The following is a 13,503-nucleotide window of genomic DNA, read 5'->3' as shown; positions in this document are numbered from 1 at the left end:
ACCTAAGTGCATATTTTATCCGCAGTACGAGGGAAAACTCGACATAAAAGGTAAGTTGTTCGACCCAAACGACCAGAAACATCTTATGCTTCTTTAAGGGGCGGTAATTTTCTGCTTAATGCCCTGCCTACATTTTCAAATGTTTGAAAAAGAGTGAACGTCGCAGCGACAGCAGCAGTGGCGGCCGTCGTTGAGGCGCTTCCCATAATGCACTCCCCGATCATCAGCGGGAAACCAAAATGGCGAACGTGCTAGGGGAAAATGAGCCATTTGTTATTTTCTGAGGAAGACACAGGACCCGCAAGTTTCCAGACACACTTTTGGAATAAATTCGCCGGCAGACAGAGCGGGACACCGGGGTTTGCTCCTATTCAGTTATTTTTTTTGTCGTACGAGGAGGTTGTTGAAGCGGAGGTGACCGAATGAGGTATTGTTGTCATCATGTTTTCCTCCCGTTGGGGGGTGTGGGTCCGACGGTCAGCGACCTGGCCGGGTTTACGGCTTTACATGTGGATTATTTGTGCTATCGACGAGGCCCGGCTGCTCGCTATTTCACATCCAAGACATAATTTCGGCGCTAAGCATGATCTCAAACTGCCTCTTTATCCCCTTTCAGGGGTTGTGTAAGGTCCACTCATCTGAACAAAGGGAACCCCACACTGACGAACAGTGGCTAAAGAAAAAGAGACAAAATGAATAACCTGCGACCTCTAACACAACGTAATGATTAATATTTTGCAGCAGAAGATATGTCCAATGTTGCATTTGTTTAATTAAACTGACAACTGCCACTCACACTTGCAATTTGAATATCAGTGTCTAAATGTGACTACACTAACCTTAGCATGCATTTATGTTTATGTAATTATAGGAAATCCTCAGCAGCCATCTTACTGAAAGCATGGTTGTGGTTAATTGGCAATTAGCACTAATTATGAGTATTACCACTTGTTTTTATCCACTGGAGGGGAAATGGCATTTGTTTCACTCATTGTTCAGTAAGCTCTTCTGTAACCACACAATGTGTCCTTGTATTCTCCCATTACACACACACTGCAGTAGCTTATTACAGATACACACATATGTCTGCATCTAAGTCCTTCTAGCTGTTATGAATTGCCTTTTGTTTTAGGCATTTTTACAGCTGTCTTTGATTCCAGTGTAGATTGGGGTGTTGCTATTTTTAGAAGGCTTTTTGTGCCTTTATTTTCACAGTTACACACAATACCACACTGTTGCATCAGCACACCTATGCAGGGGTTTACTGATACGGATTTTTCAGGCCTGATATTGATACCTATTACTAGTAATTAAGGAGGGTGGAAACTAGGAACCATCTGCTGTAAAAATAGTTTTTTTTTTGGTAATGTGCTGACTAATTGAGACGATTATTACCCATGCCGATAATCGGTCGACCCCTGTTTGTGTACATATTTGCTAGTTGTAAACCGAAACACCTGGCATACCGTCAGCAGCACTTAGTCTGAATTATTCACAGATTACGTCCTAAGAAGTGCTGTACAATCCATTTCTTTCCATATTATAATTGCATGTCTCTCACAGCTCCGTCCCTCCTCCTTGTTTTCCAGAGACTCAGGGGTTGTGGATCACCTGCCTGTCCATCACAGAGGTCATCCCCAGTGGCAGCAGCAGGCTGTGTCCTTGTCCCCCACGAGCCTCTCTGTTAAGGGAGAGTATGGAGAAGACGGCATGTCTGACAGGTTTTCAGAAGGACAGGACGTCTTGGCCCGGTGGTCAGATGGCTTGTTCTATTTGGGGACAATCACAAAGGTTAGTAGTGTGAGGGAAGCACTTGTCTTGGTGCTCCAACAAGTTTTCCATCTCAGTACCAGCAGCTGCTCGTATTTAAACTGATGAAATTTTTACCCTCGATAGAATTTGTGACAAATGTAAAAAACTTAGCAGAATACTACATGACTAGGTGCATTAATTTTGTGTTAGGATTTTTTTTTTTAGCTGCAGTGTTTCACCTTATTTTATGTAACTCGTGGTGGACCCACTTTGTGAGAGACATTCACCAAGGAGGACTTGTGCCTTTAAGAGAGGAGTGAATTTGAGGGTTTTTTTCCTATTACGGGGTTTTCTGGGTAGTTGGTTGTTTTCCCGGTAAAAACTACACACAAGTGTTCTGGTTTCTGATGTGCTGTGAAGTGGAGAGAAACCGTAAATTACCTCGACTCTCGCAAGTCTGCTGTCTCGTTTCGACTCCACAAACTTTTATTATTAGAATTTTTGTCAAAGTGTACATGCACCTAGAAAATGAGTTTTAAAATTGGTGGATGTGATGTGAAACATTTGATCTCCTGCTGCTGGTCGATACTACCTCAATATTCACCCTTATTTATATTGTATATTTGTAAATAGAGACTGTTTGCACTAGCTTTAGGATTTTTAAGACTTTTATCTTCCACCTTCTTGTTAGCACTGAAAAGGAGAAGCTCTCCAATCTCACTGCACACTATATAATGACAATAAAGCACATTCTATTCTGTTCTATAATCTGCTGGACTATTGCTCGCTTTCATCAGTTGCTGCTGCAATAAAATCTTTCCTTGTTGCTGAAGGTGTGAGATGACTGTGCCGTGTGTGCAGACTTTTTAAAAAAACTGCAGTGTTTAGCATCAAGTTAATCTCTTTTTATTTTTATTTTTATTTTTTCAGATAGATCGAGACAAGCAGCGATGCTTTGTGATTTTCGAGGATCAGTCAAAATCTTGGGTTCTCTGGAAGGACATTCAGACAGGTAAATTCTTTTAGCTTTAAGATTAACATGTTTGTGGAATCATTTAAATAGTTCAACAATCTAAAACACATACGTGCAATTTCCTTGCCTGACAAAATCTGCTGCTTAAATGCTGCACGGTTTAATAGTCATTTAGCCTGAATTTGTATTGTGCTGTCCAAACTCTCCGTGCTTTCTTCTGTCAGACTTATCTTGCTGCTCTTGTCACTGACAGTTAACTGTCCACCAGTGTATCAGCACAGTAGCAGCCTACATGTGGATGAACTTCGAAAAGATATACTGAGACTGGAGTCTGTCCACTACGGGAAATACTGTGTTGGCAAGCAGAAAGCGTTGTCTGTGTTTACTTTATGAAGAACCACCAATCGATGGATAGAAAGAAATCTTGATCGATAATACCAATAATACTCGGTGTGATCCTCAGATTGACGGTGAAGCGGCTTTCTGAGATGCTTGGTTAAGTTTTTACTTTTTAAGGTTGCTTGTTTCCTTGACTATTTTTGTCCATTACAGGGGATGAAGATGATGATGATGACGAGGATGATGACATCGTCTGCTCCATATGCCAGGATGAAGCTTCAGAGGAACCCAATGAGATTGTCATTTGTGACAAATGTGGACAAGGTAAAGTTCTTTGTGTCTGATTCTCTGATACTAACATTAAACAAAACTGTGCAGTTCTTTCATATTTAGTCTGTATTTAACTAACCAGTTAAAATTGTTGTTTCACTGTTTATCCTCCTACTGTACTCTAATCTCTGAATAAGAGTACTTAGATGGCAGCTGCATATAAAGCTGTTCATTGTCTTCTAGGCTACCATCAGCTGTGTCACACCCCCATCATTGATGCTGCTGTCATTGACTCTGATGACAAGTGGCTTTGCTCAGAATGTGAGCTCACTTCTATGCCCAAGGTACAGTTTTATTTCGGGGTATAAATACATAAAACAAGTAGTAAAGATGACCATATGTTTACATAACAAACAGGTGTTTTCCTCAGTCTTTTCTGTGCTTTTACTGTCAAGCAAAATGCAGATTAGAGACTATAGATCATTTGTCTGTACAGATTTGTCAGTAGTTTTTATGTTGTGAAGGATCATGATTTTTTTTTTGTGTGGCTTACAGAGGGGGAGGGCGCACAGAAGGGGAGCATCCGCTAAAGACTTTCTGCATCAAGAGCAGCATCAGCAGCAGCACATGGAGCTGCACCTGTCCTTCCCATACTCACTGGATGAACTGGAGTGGGACCAGGGCCACAAGACCAACAGCCAGCAGTGCTACTGCTACTGTGGTGGTCCTGGAGAGTGAGTGATGCGTTACATGATTGAACACATTAAAGAATTCAGTTTTTTCCCTACATGCTTGTAAAAAAATGAATATTGCATATCCTGGCAGAGCTAACTTTTCTGTCTCTTTGCTTGTAGATGGTACCTGAAGATGCTGCAGTGTAGCAGGTGTCAGCAGTGGTTCCATGAAGCCTGCCTCCATTGCCTACAGATGCCCATGCTCTATGGAGATAGGTACAAATATTTTCTACTTCTAAACTACAGCACACGTTCTGTAGTTAATATACTATGTAGCTGGTAATTGAGAAGATTGCTGATTGACTACCAGGCATGGATTTGATCAGACTTTTTAACTGGACCCTCCACACATTGTAATTTCAGGCCATTTGACATATTAGTAGACAGGTGCAAGAGAAACCAGGCACAGTCTGTAGTCATCACTATAGTGGTGATTCTTGATCACATTAAGCTTCAGTCAGAACAGCATGCAGTATTCTAACCAGCAATTCCAGCCAGTCGTGGCTAACTAAACTCATCATCAAGATGTATTTATGTATGATGGTGGCTCAAAGAGAAGGAAAAACAAAATGCACACTTACAAACTAGACTTAAGGATGTAGTGTCCAGTCAGTGAAGCGCATGTGGCCGAGGGTGTTTTTACTGTGCCCTCTTGAGTTTGTTTCAACTAAAAGCTTGTTATACAAACACATCCAAGCTTGATTACTTTAATTCAAAATGCATCATTGTTTTTCTTTTTCCTTTTTGCCGAGCAGGCACAACATTTTTTACTATGTTGAGAAAATACTCCAAAGAAAAAGAAATACAAGGTTCCAGTGTATGTTTTCTCTTTTTCCCTACATTTTTTTTCAAGTTAAAAAAAAAAAAAGCCTTTATCACAAAGCAAGCTCAGAGGTCTTTTCCACACACACACACTAACACATGGTTGATTAAACTGATTTTACTTCAACCACCACCACTTAATGTCACCAAAAAATCGGCTATTACAATTTTATTTTAATCAGTTGTCCAACAATTACCTGACAAAATCTAAAGTAAACACGGAAAACAAGCTCCAGTTTTCCACAGTAAATACCTTGCCATGTTATTATTCTCTTAACAGCAGTTTTACATCAAAATAGTCCATGTACCTGATCTACATGATGGAGTAACTTGTTTCATTTTATCACTGTAGCTATGTCAGTCCAGTTGCTGGAAACAGCTGCTCAGCTGGAACAGATGTCTACAAATACTGTTGCAGCAACTTTATCAGTCCAGGATTATATAATAATAATTTTAACCAATAAAAGTGTTAACAGCAATCAATCGGTAAACAATTAATCAGTAACATCGCTAGCAGTAACCACTAGCAACAGTACTGAAGCTTCATGAAACAATCATAGTTGATTTTCTTTTGTTGAACAAATTGAAAATTATAGTCAATTAATTTGGCAAAAAAAAAAAAAATTTTTAAATGCGACTGATGACTTTGGTAATCTTTTATTTTGGTGTTAATGGGTCCAAGCTGTATCATCGGAGTAAATTCTGCAAAAGAAATAAAAAAACTGTGCTTGGTGTCATGGTGGTGTTCCTCTTCACCTTGCAGGACACAATATGTTGCATTATTGTTGACCAACATTTCATGACTTGGCACTCTCTGTCTGTAACCATGGGTGCTTTACAGCATACCAACTTTTTTTCTTTGCTTTCCGAGCACAGCACAACATAAATCCTAAACTTCAGCCTTTGAGATTTTCAACTTTCATTACTTCAAATTGCGATTTTGATTGAAAGACCATTGTTCAGCCGCACCGAGGATGTGAGACAGAGATGCAAGGATGAAGGAACCGAATCTGCCAAATGAGAAATCCTTTGTCCCATACCGTCAGTTTTAAGCAATACCAGTTACTTTGTACATTGTAGATTAATACTGAAGACATCGAAACTTTAAAAGAACACATATGGAATTAAGTTGTCAACAAAAAGTGTTAATATTCAGTTTTAATCTACAATGTAGAATATAATAGAAATAAATAAAAAGCACTGAATGAAAAGTGTGTCCAAACTTTTGCCTGGTAAGTGTATAACAAATCAAACTGACACCCATCAGAGTGCAGCATTTATACATTGCGGCAATTGATATTTCCTACGTAGAATACAACTTTGTTCTCTTTTTTTTCTTCTGCATGAGATGGATTTTAGTAATTGGCAGATCCTCCACTTCAGTGTTGGAGGAATGGGAGGAGAGAGGATGTGAGGGGAAAATGAGTTTGGATAATGAGAAGCACCCCCTGCCCACTCTGCCTTTTACATTCCAATTTAATTAAAGCCAACTGAGTAAATCATTTGTTTGTTTTTTTGTCTTCAGGTTTTATGTGTTTGTTTGTTCCGTTTGTAATGGTGGACCAGAGTACCTCAACCGTCTGCCTCTCAGCTGGTGAGTACATCTTAATATGCGTATGTAACTTTAACAAAAACAGCCTTCTTTTCTAACACTATACTGTAAAGTGCACATGCATGTGGTTGCTCTTTTTTCATAAATATTGCTTTTTAAATATGATACCACCTCCTACACCAAACACTCAAGACTCATAATATTCTTACATGTATTTTCTTTTCCTTCCCTCCACTCTAGTCGTGCCACTCTTACCAACTCTCACATTTGATATATTTTTAAATCATATTTGGATTCTTTTTATGACATTCTCTTGGAAAGCAGACTGAGAAAACACAGCCTTTCACTAAAATGTTTCAGGAAGGATGTCACACACCTGAGCCTGTACAACCTGAGTGTGATTCACAAGAAGAAGTATTTTGACTCTGGGAAGGACCTGATGGCTTATATCAACGACAACTGGGAGCTGCTGCAGCTAGGAGAGGTGTGGACGCTTCTAATGCAGTACCTAGTCGTAGGCCGACAGATTCTGTTATTTTTTGGCATTTCATTTTTTATTTCTTATCAGAAAGAGTCCTTTTTACATTTAGCACATGGTGTCAGGAGTTAGTAGCTTGTTCTATGTTTCCAATTAATGTAGCAGCTAAATGTATCAGTACAGCTGGAAAACTACATTGTTAGCATGCTCTAGTGGGCTAATTATTTCTTTGCTATGAATTCCCAGGCTTCTAAATGAGATTTTGGGACCATGTGGTATTGATTTTTTTTTTAATATATTTAACCTTTTTTTTTCTTGCACCCCGTCTTTCCTGTTCCCTTTTGTCTACAGCTCGCCAACACTCCAAGATCAGAGCGATACGAAAGTGTTCTCTTGGCGCTAAACAACAATAGCTGCATGTATGTTAACCTGTTATTTTTAATATAATAGCTTTTAAGTATTCTTCAGTCTTTTTTTGTGTGTACTGAGCTGTGTGTTCTAACCTTTTCATCTTTCACTGTCTCTTCCAGGTTCATGTCAGGGAAAGAGGTGAAAAAAAAGAAACACTTGTTTGGCCTAAGAATCCGTTTCCCTCCTGCTCCTCCCAACTGTGATGAGCCAGCTGGCAGAGTGATGGAGAAGGCTTCACATGAGATCACCATCAAGGGATGCAAGTCCACCAAAGCCCTGTCTGGCGTGAGGTAAGCTGGTAAACCTAGTGAAATTCAAAAGTTAGTTGTTGTAAAAATCTATTCAGGTTAATATTCTTAAATGTGGTGTAAGCAATGGCAATCCAATACACTGTTTGTGACAGAGCTAAATAGCAACAATATTTCTCCAGAGTCACGACTTCACTTTTAATGGATCTGTTTAAGAGCTCAAAGTGCCAGTTGAGGCTTTATTCATATCTGGTACATATTCCTTAAAACTCCCATCAACACCTCAGGACGTAACGGTAGAACTCTGCTTTGATAGTCTGATCACGGGAGGTGAACTCACAGAGCATGTCCCCTTAAATGTCGAACAGAAAACAAGCATCCTTTTGAGGGGTGCTATGAATCAAGCTCTACATAGCCAGGCTTTCTTTATATACACCAAGATAACAGAATATTGTAACGGACTGATATTATTGTTGACGTTGAGGTTTCAATATTTATTGTTCAGTTCGAGATTTATCTAATGTCAGTGAACGTGCCGTGTTTGTTAGCTCACCTCTGATTGCCTGAGAGTCAGCAGTAGTGTGTTTGTGGAGCAAGAGAGAGCTGGGAACGGTGGCTAATTCTGGAGCTAAGTTGCAGGATTGTTGTAGTTGTTTTGGCTACGGCCCACAGTGGTTTGTGTGAAGGTTCAATAAACAACCAGATAATGAAATAAAGTCTCACTCATTCATCACAAAGGGTCGCTACAATATGTTGCACTGTTTTTACAACTTGACCGATTTTTGTTGGTCTTTTCGCTCTGTTCCGAGTGTTTTATTGTATCAGATTTCACTTGCATGAAGATGGCTTTCTTTTTCTTTGAAGCACTGCCATCTGAAGAGTCTAACTAAACCTTGGGAGCTATCATGAAGGGCAAAAAGTTAGAATGTAGCACAATCCAAGATGGCGTTGCAACTGGAGAATGTAAACAAAGTCGTCTTATAGCGCTGCATGAAGACGTATTCGTCTGCTCCACTCGCCAACTAGTTCCACGTAACCAGTTCTGACATGAAATGCTGTAGGTCAATGACGTCGTAAACCAAGGACCCCCTGTATTTTTTTTTATCATTCAGTGTCTTTTATTGCAGCAACTAATTTCTAAAGTGATGCGTTATGCATTTAAACATGAATAGCATCAAGAAGTGCATTTTGGTCCGAGACTGTCCCATGATGAAGGATATGTGGGAATCGTACCGGTTTTTGTCCAGATCAAATTGAAATGGATTTAGTTTATAATGTTCTCTGTATTAAAAACAATTAGACTATCTGTGTTTTATTAGCAGCAGTATAAAATGGACTTAGCTGCATGCCAGGACCAAGCTTAAAATCATGTTCATGCATTTTTCTGCATCGCCAACTGAATCCATGTATGTTTCTCAGTTTGTGCTACTGTAACTGTGTAGCTATGTTCAATAGACGTAGTAACATACGAGTCAACCATTTTGCAGATATAATTTATTCCCTCAGCTCACAAGCTCTGTTGCTCGTAGAGAATACGACCAGGAAAATTGTAATGTGCGCCTGCCAATAGTCACAAGAACATGTGTACTACAGGTCCTGATGTTTGCACAACTTCACGTGAAATCCTGACTTGTGACGTTACATCTGTTGGATTCATGTGACCGTTTCGTGCTCTGAACATGTACTTCATGACGTGTATCAAAATTTACAGACTGCTATTGTTGAACTGATGGGATAAATGTAATAATCATATAATGTAGGGCAGGAGTTCAGAACCAATAATGAAACAAAAAGCATGTCAAAAAAGTTGTTTTCATACTGTAACTTTTCTTGTTGATTGTTTCATAATACATGACTGCTGAACACTTCCACTGTTATATAATCCTAACTGTCACATTACTTGTGAAACTGTTGTGAAACGTTGTTGTTGTTGTTGTGCCTTTAGAAGTTCCAGTGCTCTAACCAATGGCACAGAGAAGAAGAAAAAGAGGAAGCAAGGAGCTCGTTGTCTGGAGCCTCTGGCTAAACCACAACGCTCCGCTGAGCTTTCGTCCCAGGTGTGTGTGTGTGTGCATTTTTTTCTGTGTGTATCTTTGTAGCATGTGCTGCATGTGTTCATATCTTGAAACGTGTTTTGTAAAGGGATCAGTGCATGCAGCCGTTTTTGTGACAAAACTTTAACCTTTATTGCTGATGGTAAGAAAACGTTCGATAAGAAGGAACCACACTTAGAAATGCTAATAGTTTGTACTTGGCTTTGACAGGAAATCAGAAAACCTCTACCACTAGAGTCCCATGCATTGGATCATTTATCCCCCATCAAGTAAGTGAGCAAAGTGCAAAAGATACTCCTGTGTAGTGGTGAAGCTGCTGTACATCGAGGGCAACGACTACTAACTGGTTTCATCTTTTATAGTTGCATTTTTTTATTACTTGATTTATTTAGTCTCGAACACATTTTAAATTATTTCAAAAAATGCTTGTGCTGTAGTTTTCTTTCCCGCCTTTAATGTTTTTATCCTCTTGTTAATTTGTTTTGTTTTTTTTAACCGTCCTCACAGCACCAGGAGCGACAGGTCTCTGCTGTCTTCACGAACTTCAGATGTGGAATCTATAGGAGCCCTGAGCACCTCAGAAACTACCTCAACTAGCATTTCAAGACAGTCCAGGTATGCCTGCTATTAAAACTGCTACATAATATGGTAAACATTATACCTGCTTGACATCGGTATGTCGATCTTGTCACTGATTTAAGCATTTCCCTCAAAGAAACCTGATGCATAGGTAGAGCCTTAAGCTAGTTTCATGCTTGCTGCATCCATGAGGTCCATGCGGCTCCGTGCGGACAAATTAAGTAATTTTAGCAGCCACGCACCCTCACACGGCCCTTCTCAAGTGGAAAATTTCCACGTCGTTGGCGGAAGAACAGGTGCTGCAAGCAGCAGAAGTTCAGAAATCCAGGCATTTATACGATCCGTCACACAGAGATCACTGTGACAACCTGGTTACAAACGATTCATGCTGTGAAATTAAAACTAATCACTAACTATCTGGTAGAATGCCATGTTGTAAGTGGTGTAAATGATGGCAAACTTCTTCTACTCTAGTTTAGTACGCGAGTAGACTAAGTAGACGTGTGTTTGCCATACACTGCCCCCTGCAGTTTGGGAGCAGATGCCGAGTATAAAGTCACACATGGTCTCTCGAGCTGATATCCAAGCGCCTCTTTTTCACGTGACTCGTTCGTGCAGAAAGCATAGCCCATCCTTTACAGAGCCACCAACTCACAGGCTGTTAACTCTCGGTCTTAATTTTGTCATCGCTCTAAAAATTAACATCAGTTCTTTTACTTCTTCTTTTGCTTTCAAACACCCTCCAGCCTCTGCAGTTCCAGCAAGACACGTGCAGCAGCCAGCATCATGCCTGTTTCCCCTCCACCTATAAAAAGGAAGCGTGGGCGGCCGCGACGGGCCCTGCAGCCCCCCAACCCAGAGATCCCCCCTCCCAGCCTTGCAGACACAAACCCCTCAGCCACAGAGATGCTGAGCTCCCTCCCAGGGCTTCACTCCACGGACATAGTTCATGGCATGGACCCCAACAGCCAGCTGTCCCACCTCAAGAGCTCCATCAGCAGCTATTTCGGAGCAGCGGGGCGACTGGCTTGTGGGGAAAAGTACAAAGTCCTGGCCCGACGGGTCACCCTCGACGGCAAGGTGCAGTACTTGGTGGAGTGGGAAGGAGTCACTGCCTCTTAGGCTTAACGCTCTCCCAATCACCTCTAACTTTAAAGAGCACCATCAGGAGTTTGAGGCCGTGCTGAGGACATGTGTATTCAGAGCATTAACTGATATATGCCTTTGTTTAGTTTAGACAGGAGCAAGTTTTGCCTGTTAAGCTCACTGTAAAGCCTACTGGTTCAGTGTAGTCCACAGTGATTATCACACACATGTATTATCCTCATCTGTTCAAAAATAGTTGACCAATCAGGGTGAAGAATGGTCGTACCACACCGTGTTTTCCATATTCCAGTTTTAGCTTTCATTATGTGCTTTGAATGTTTACAGAAACCCCCCATTTATTCTGGGGCAAACAGTAGTTCTGTACACTGCACCTGTAGGCTTTCAGTGATCCGTTTATTGTGCTGATTTTTAATCCAGTGATATGCTTTTCATTTCCAGACCAGTTAAGTATGGAACTGTAAGGTTTTTTGACAGAATGTAGTCGGTCAGGTATTAAAATGGTGAATCATGGAGGATAAGCGAAAGAGGGGGAGTTTTTATTTAAACATTAATTGTTTGATACCTGCAACCATGCAGTAAACAATTAATGCTTGTTTCATTTTTTTCTTACCAAATGTGGTAAATAAAAACGCGTCCCTCTACAACAGGGCCCCCCTCTCTCTAAGTCCCAGCCCTGAGTACCTCTGGTTGCCTTTGGCAGACTTATCCTTTAACCCTGTTTTGGAAAGTGTGCTTTGTTTTGAGCAGTTAGGGAGGAACTCAAAGAGATGTGCTGCTGCAAATGTTTATTATTTTATATAGAACTATACTACATTTGTTATTACCCATTTCCTTGTTCTTTTTCATATGCCTTTTCTGTTCAATGGGGCAGACTTCTTGTGTAATTTTAATCATGGATTCACTTGCACGTATCAAGTTCTCTCCAAAAGTTTTCGGGTTATTAAAGGAAGTGTTTCTCATCAAATTTTCAAGACTTTAAATTTAAATGAGGGATTCTTAGCTTCATCAAATTTCCCAAGCCCAGACCTAAAGGATTTCCTACTAAGTTGTCCATTCTGACAAAACTAATTTTGTTTTCATAGATTTTGTGAAGAATCTTCAGTGTCCTTGTCTAAATACATAGCCTTTTAAAACATTTTCATTTAAATTTGATAACATGACTCTTAACTTTAAAATCTCTAAGGACCTAATTTAGTTTTCTTTCTTTGCTAGTTAAATGACTACATACCCATCTCCCACACAAAGACTTCAGAATTGTTTTCTATTTTTTTGTGTGCTGCCTATGCAAGTTGGACCTGGAAAAAGCCGTTGTTCGGTTACAGAATTGGACCATATGGCTTTAGAAAGGGGAGCTTCAGCATCGCTAGTGTGATGATTTGACTCAGGCATTCAATTTTCTGTGTGATGAGTGCGACAAACATGCACTTGCTTTATTTTTGTTTTTACATCAAGTTCACGTTGTGGTGCACACTCAGGACATGCCCTGAAACTTCACTGCATTGCATTGGCCAGCTTTTGCAGCATGAAAGGAGGTTGTGATTCAAGTTGTTCATTCGTTGTTGTTGGTCAGTGTTTTATATCAACTTCTGTATTTTTCATTACTTTGGACCGTATTAACATATGTAGGCTGTTTTTTTTTGTTTTTTTGGTTTTTTTTTTAATGTTTTGAGCAAAATAATTTGTAGTTCATTTTACTGCGACACTTGCTTGTTTAAACTGAGTCAGAAAACAATCACTGGAAAACTAAAATGCTGTATGTCATTGCAAGAGGTAAATATTCAGTTAGTATCTCTTTTTGGAGATGTTTCTGCTTTCGTTAAGATGAACACACACTGATAGGTCTTTTTTTGTAGGGATGTATTCAGTGCATTTGAAGCTTCTCTCTGTTTTGTCGGTGTCTCAGCCTAGATGTTGCTGCCACTGGCTTCCAGCAGGCTTCTGCAGCCAAAGAACATACATGTAACGTCTGCTTTGTCTTTTGAGATTCTTCTTATTACGTTTTTATACATCATTATATAGGTTGACGTGTTACTTGTGAACCTGTTTTGTTAAAGAATAAATAAAAGCAGATATTTTGAACTGAATGGTGTTTTTCTGCTGCATGTGAGGATATGGAGTAGTGAGAGTGCCAAATGAAAAAAAAATAAAAGAATAAATAAATGAAAGTGGAAATATAAAGACAAA

At 39.9% G+C, this 13,503-nt stretch overlaps 1 protein-coding gene across 1 annotated transcript; it reads left to right on the top strand.

Moving 5' to 3' along the window:
* Window positions 1-139: 139 nt before the first annotated feature.
* mtf2 (metal response element binding transcription factor 2) lies at window positions 140-13,398 on the top strand. Its single transcript, XM_022212328.2, has 15 exons — window positions 140-427; window positions 1,590-1,791; window positions 2,683-2,764; window positions 3,278-3,388; window positions 3,578-3,678; window positions 3,890-4,068; window positions 4,189-4,284; window positions 6,416-6,484; window positions 6,803-6,926; window positions 7,272-7,339; window positions 7,451-7,621; window positions 9,525-9,636; window positions 9,844-9,902; window positions 10,141-10,248; window positions 10,959-13,398. The coding sequence occupies exons 1-15, from the start codon at window positions 423-425 to the stop codon at window positions 11,332-11,334; spliced, it is 1,863 nt and encodes a 620-aa protein (XP_022068020.2). The 5' UTR covers window positions 140-422; the 3' UTR covers window positions 11,335-13,398.
* Window positions 13,399-13,503: the final 105 nt, after the last annotated feature.

Source organism: Acanthochromis polyacanthus, chromosome 9, assembly GCF_021347895.1.
Source record: "Acanthochromis polyacanthus isolate Apoly-LR-REF ecotype Palm Island chromosome 9, KAUST_Apoly_ChrSc, whole genome shotgun sequence".
NCBI lineage: Eukaryota > Metazoa > Chordata > Actinopteri > Pomacentridae > Acanthochromis > Acanthochromis polyacanthus.
This window is presented reverse-complemented; position numbering and strand designations above follow the sequence as displayed.

What these genes read in the sequence shown, in the direction of transcription:
- mtf2 (XM_022212328.2), top strand. An exon ending in CTGGAAGGACATTCAGACAG is followed by an intron (nt 2,765 to 3,277) that starts GTAAATTCTTTT and finishes TGTCCATTACAG; the next exon opens with GGGATGAAGATGATGATGAT. An exon ending in CTAAACAACAATAGCTGCAT is followed by an intron (nt 7,340 to 7,450) that starts GTATGTTAACCT and finishes TGTCTCTTCCAG; the next exon opens with GTTCATGTCAGGGAAAGAGG.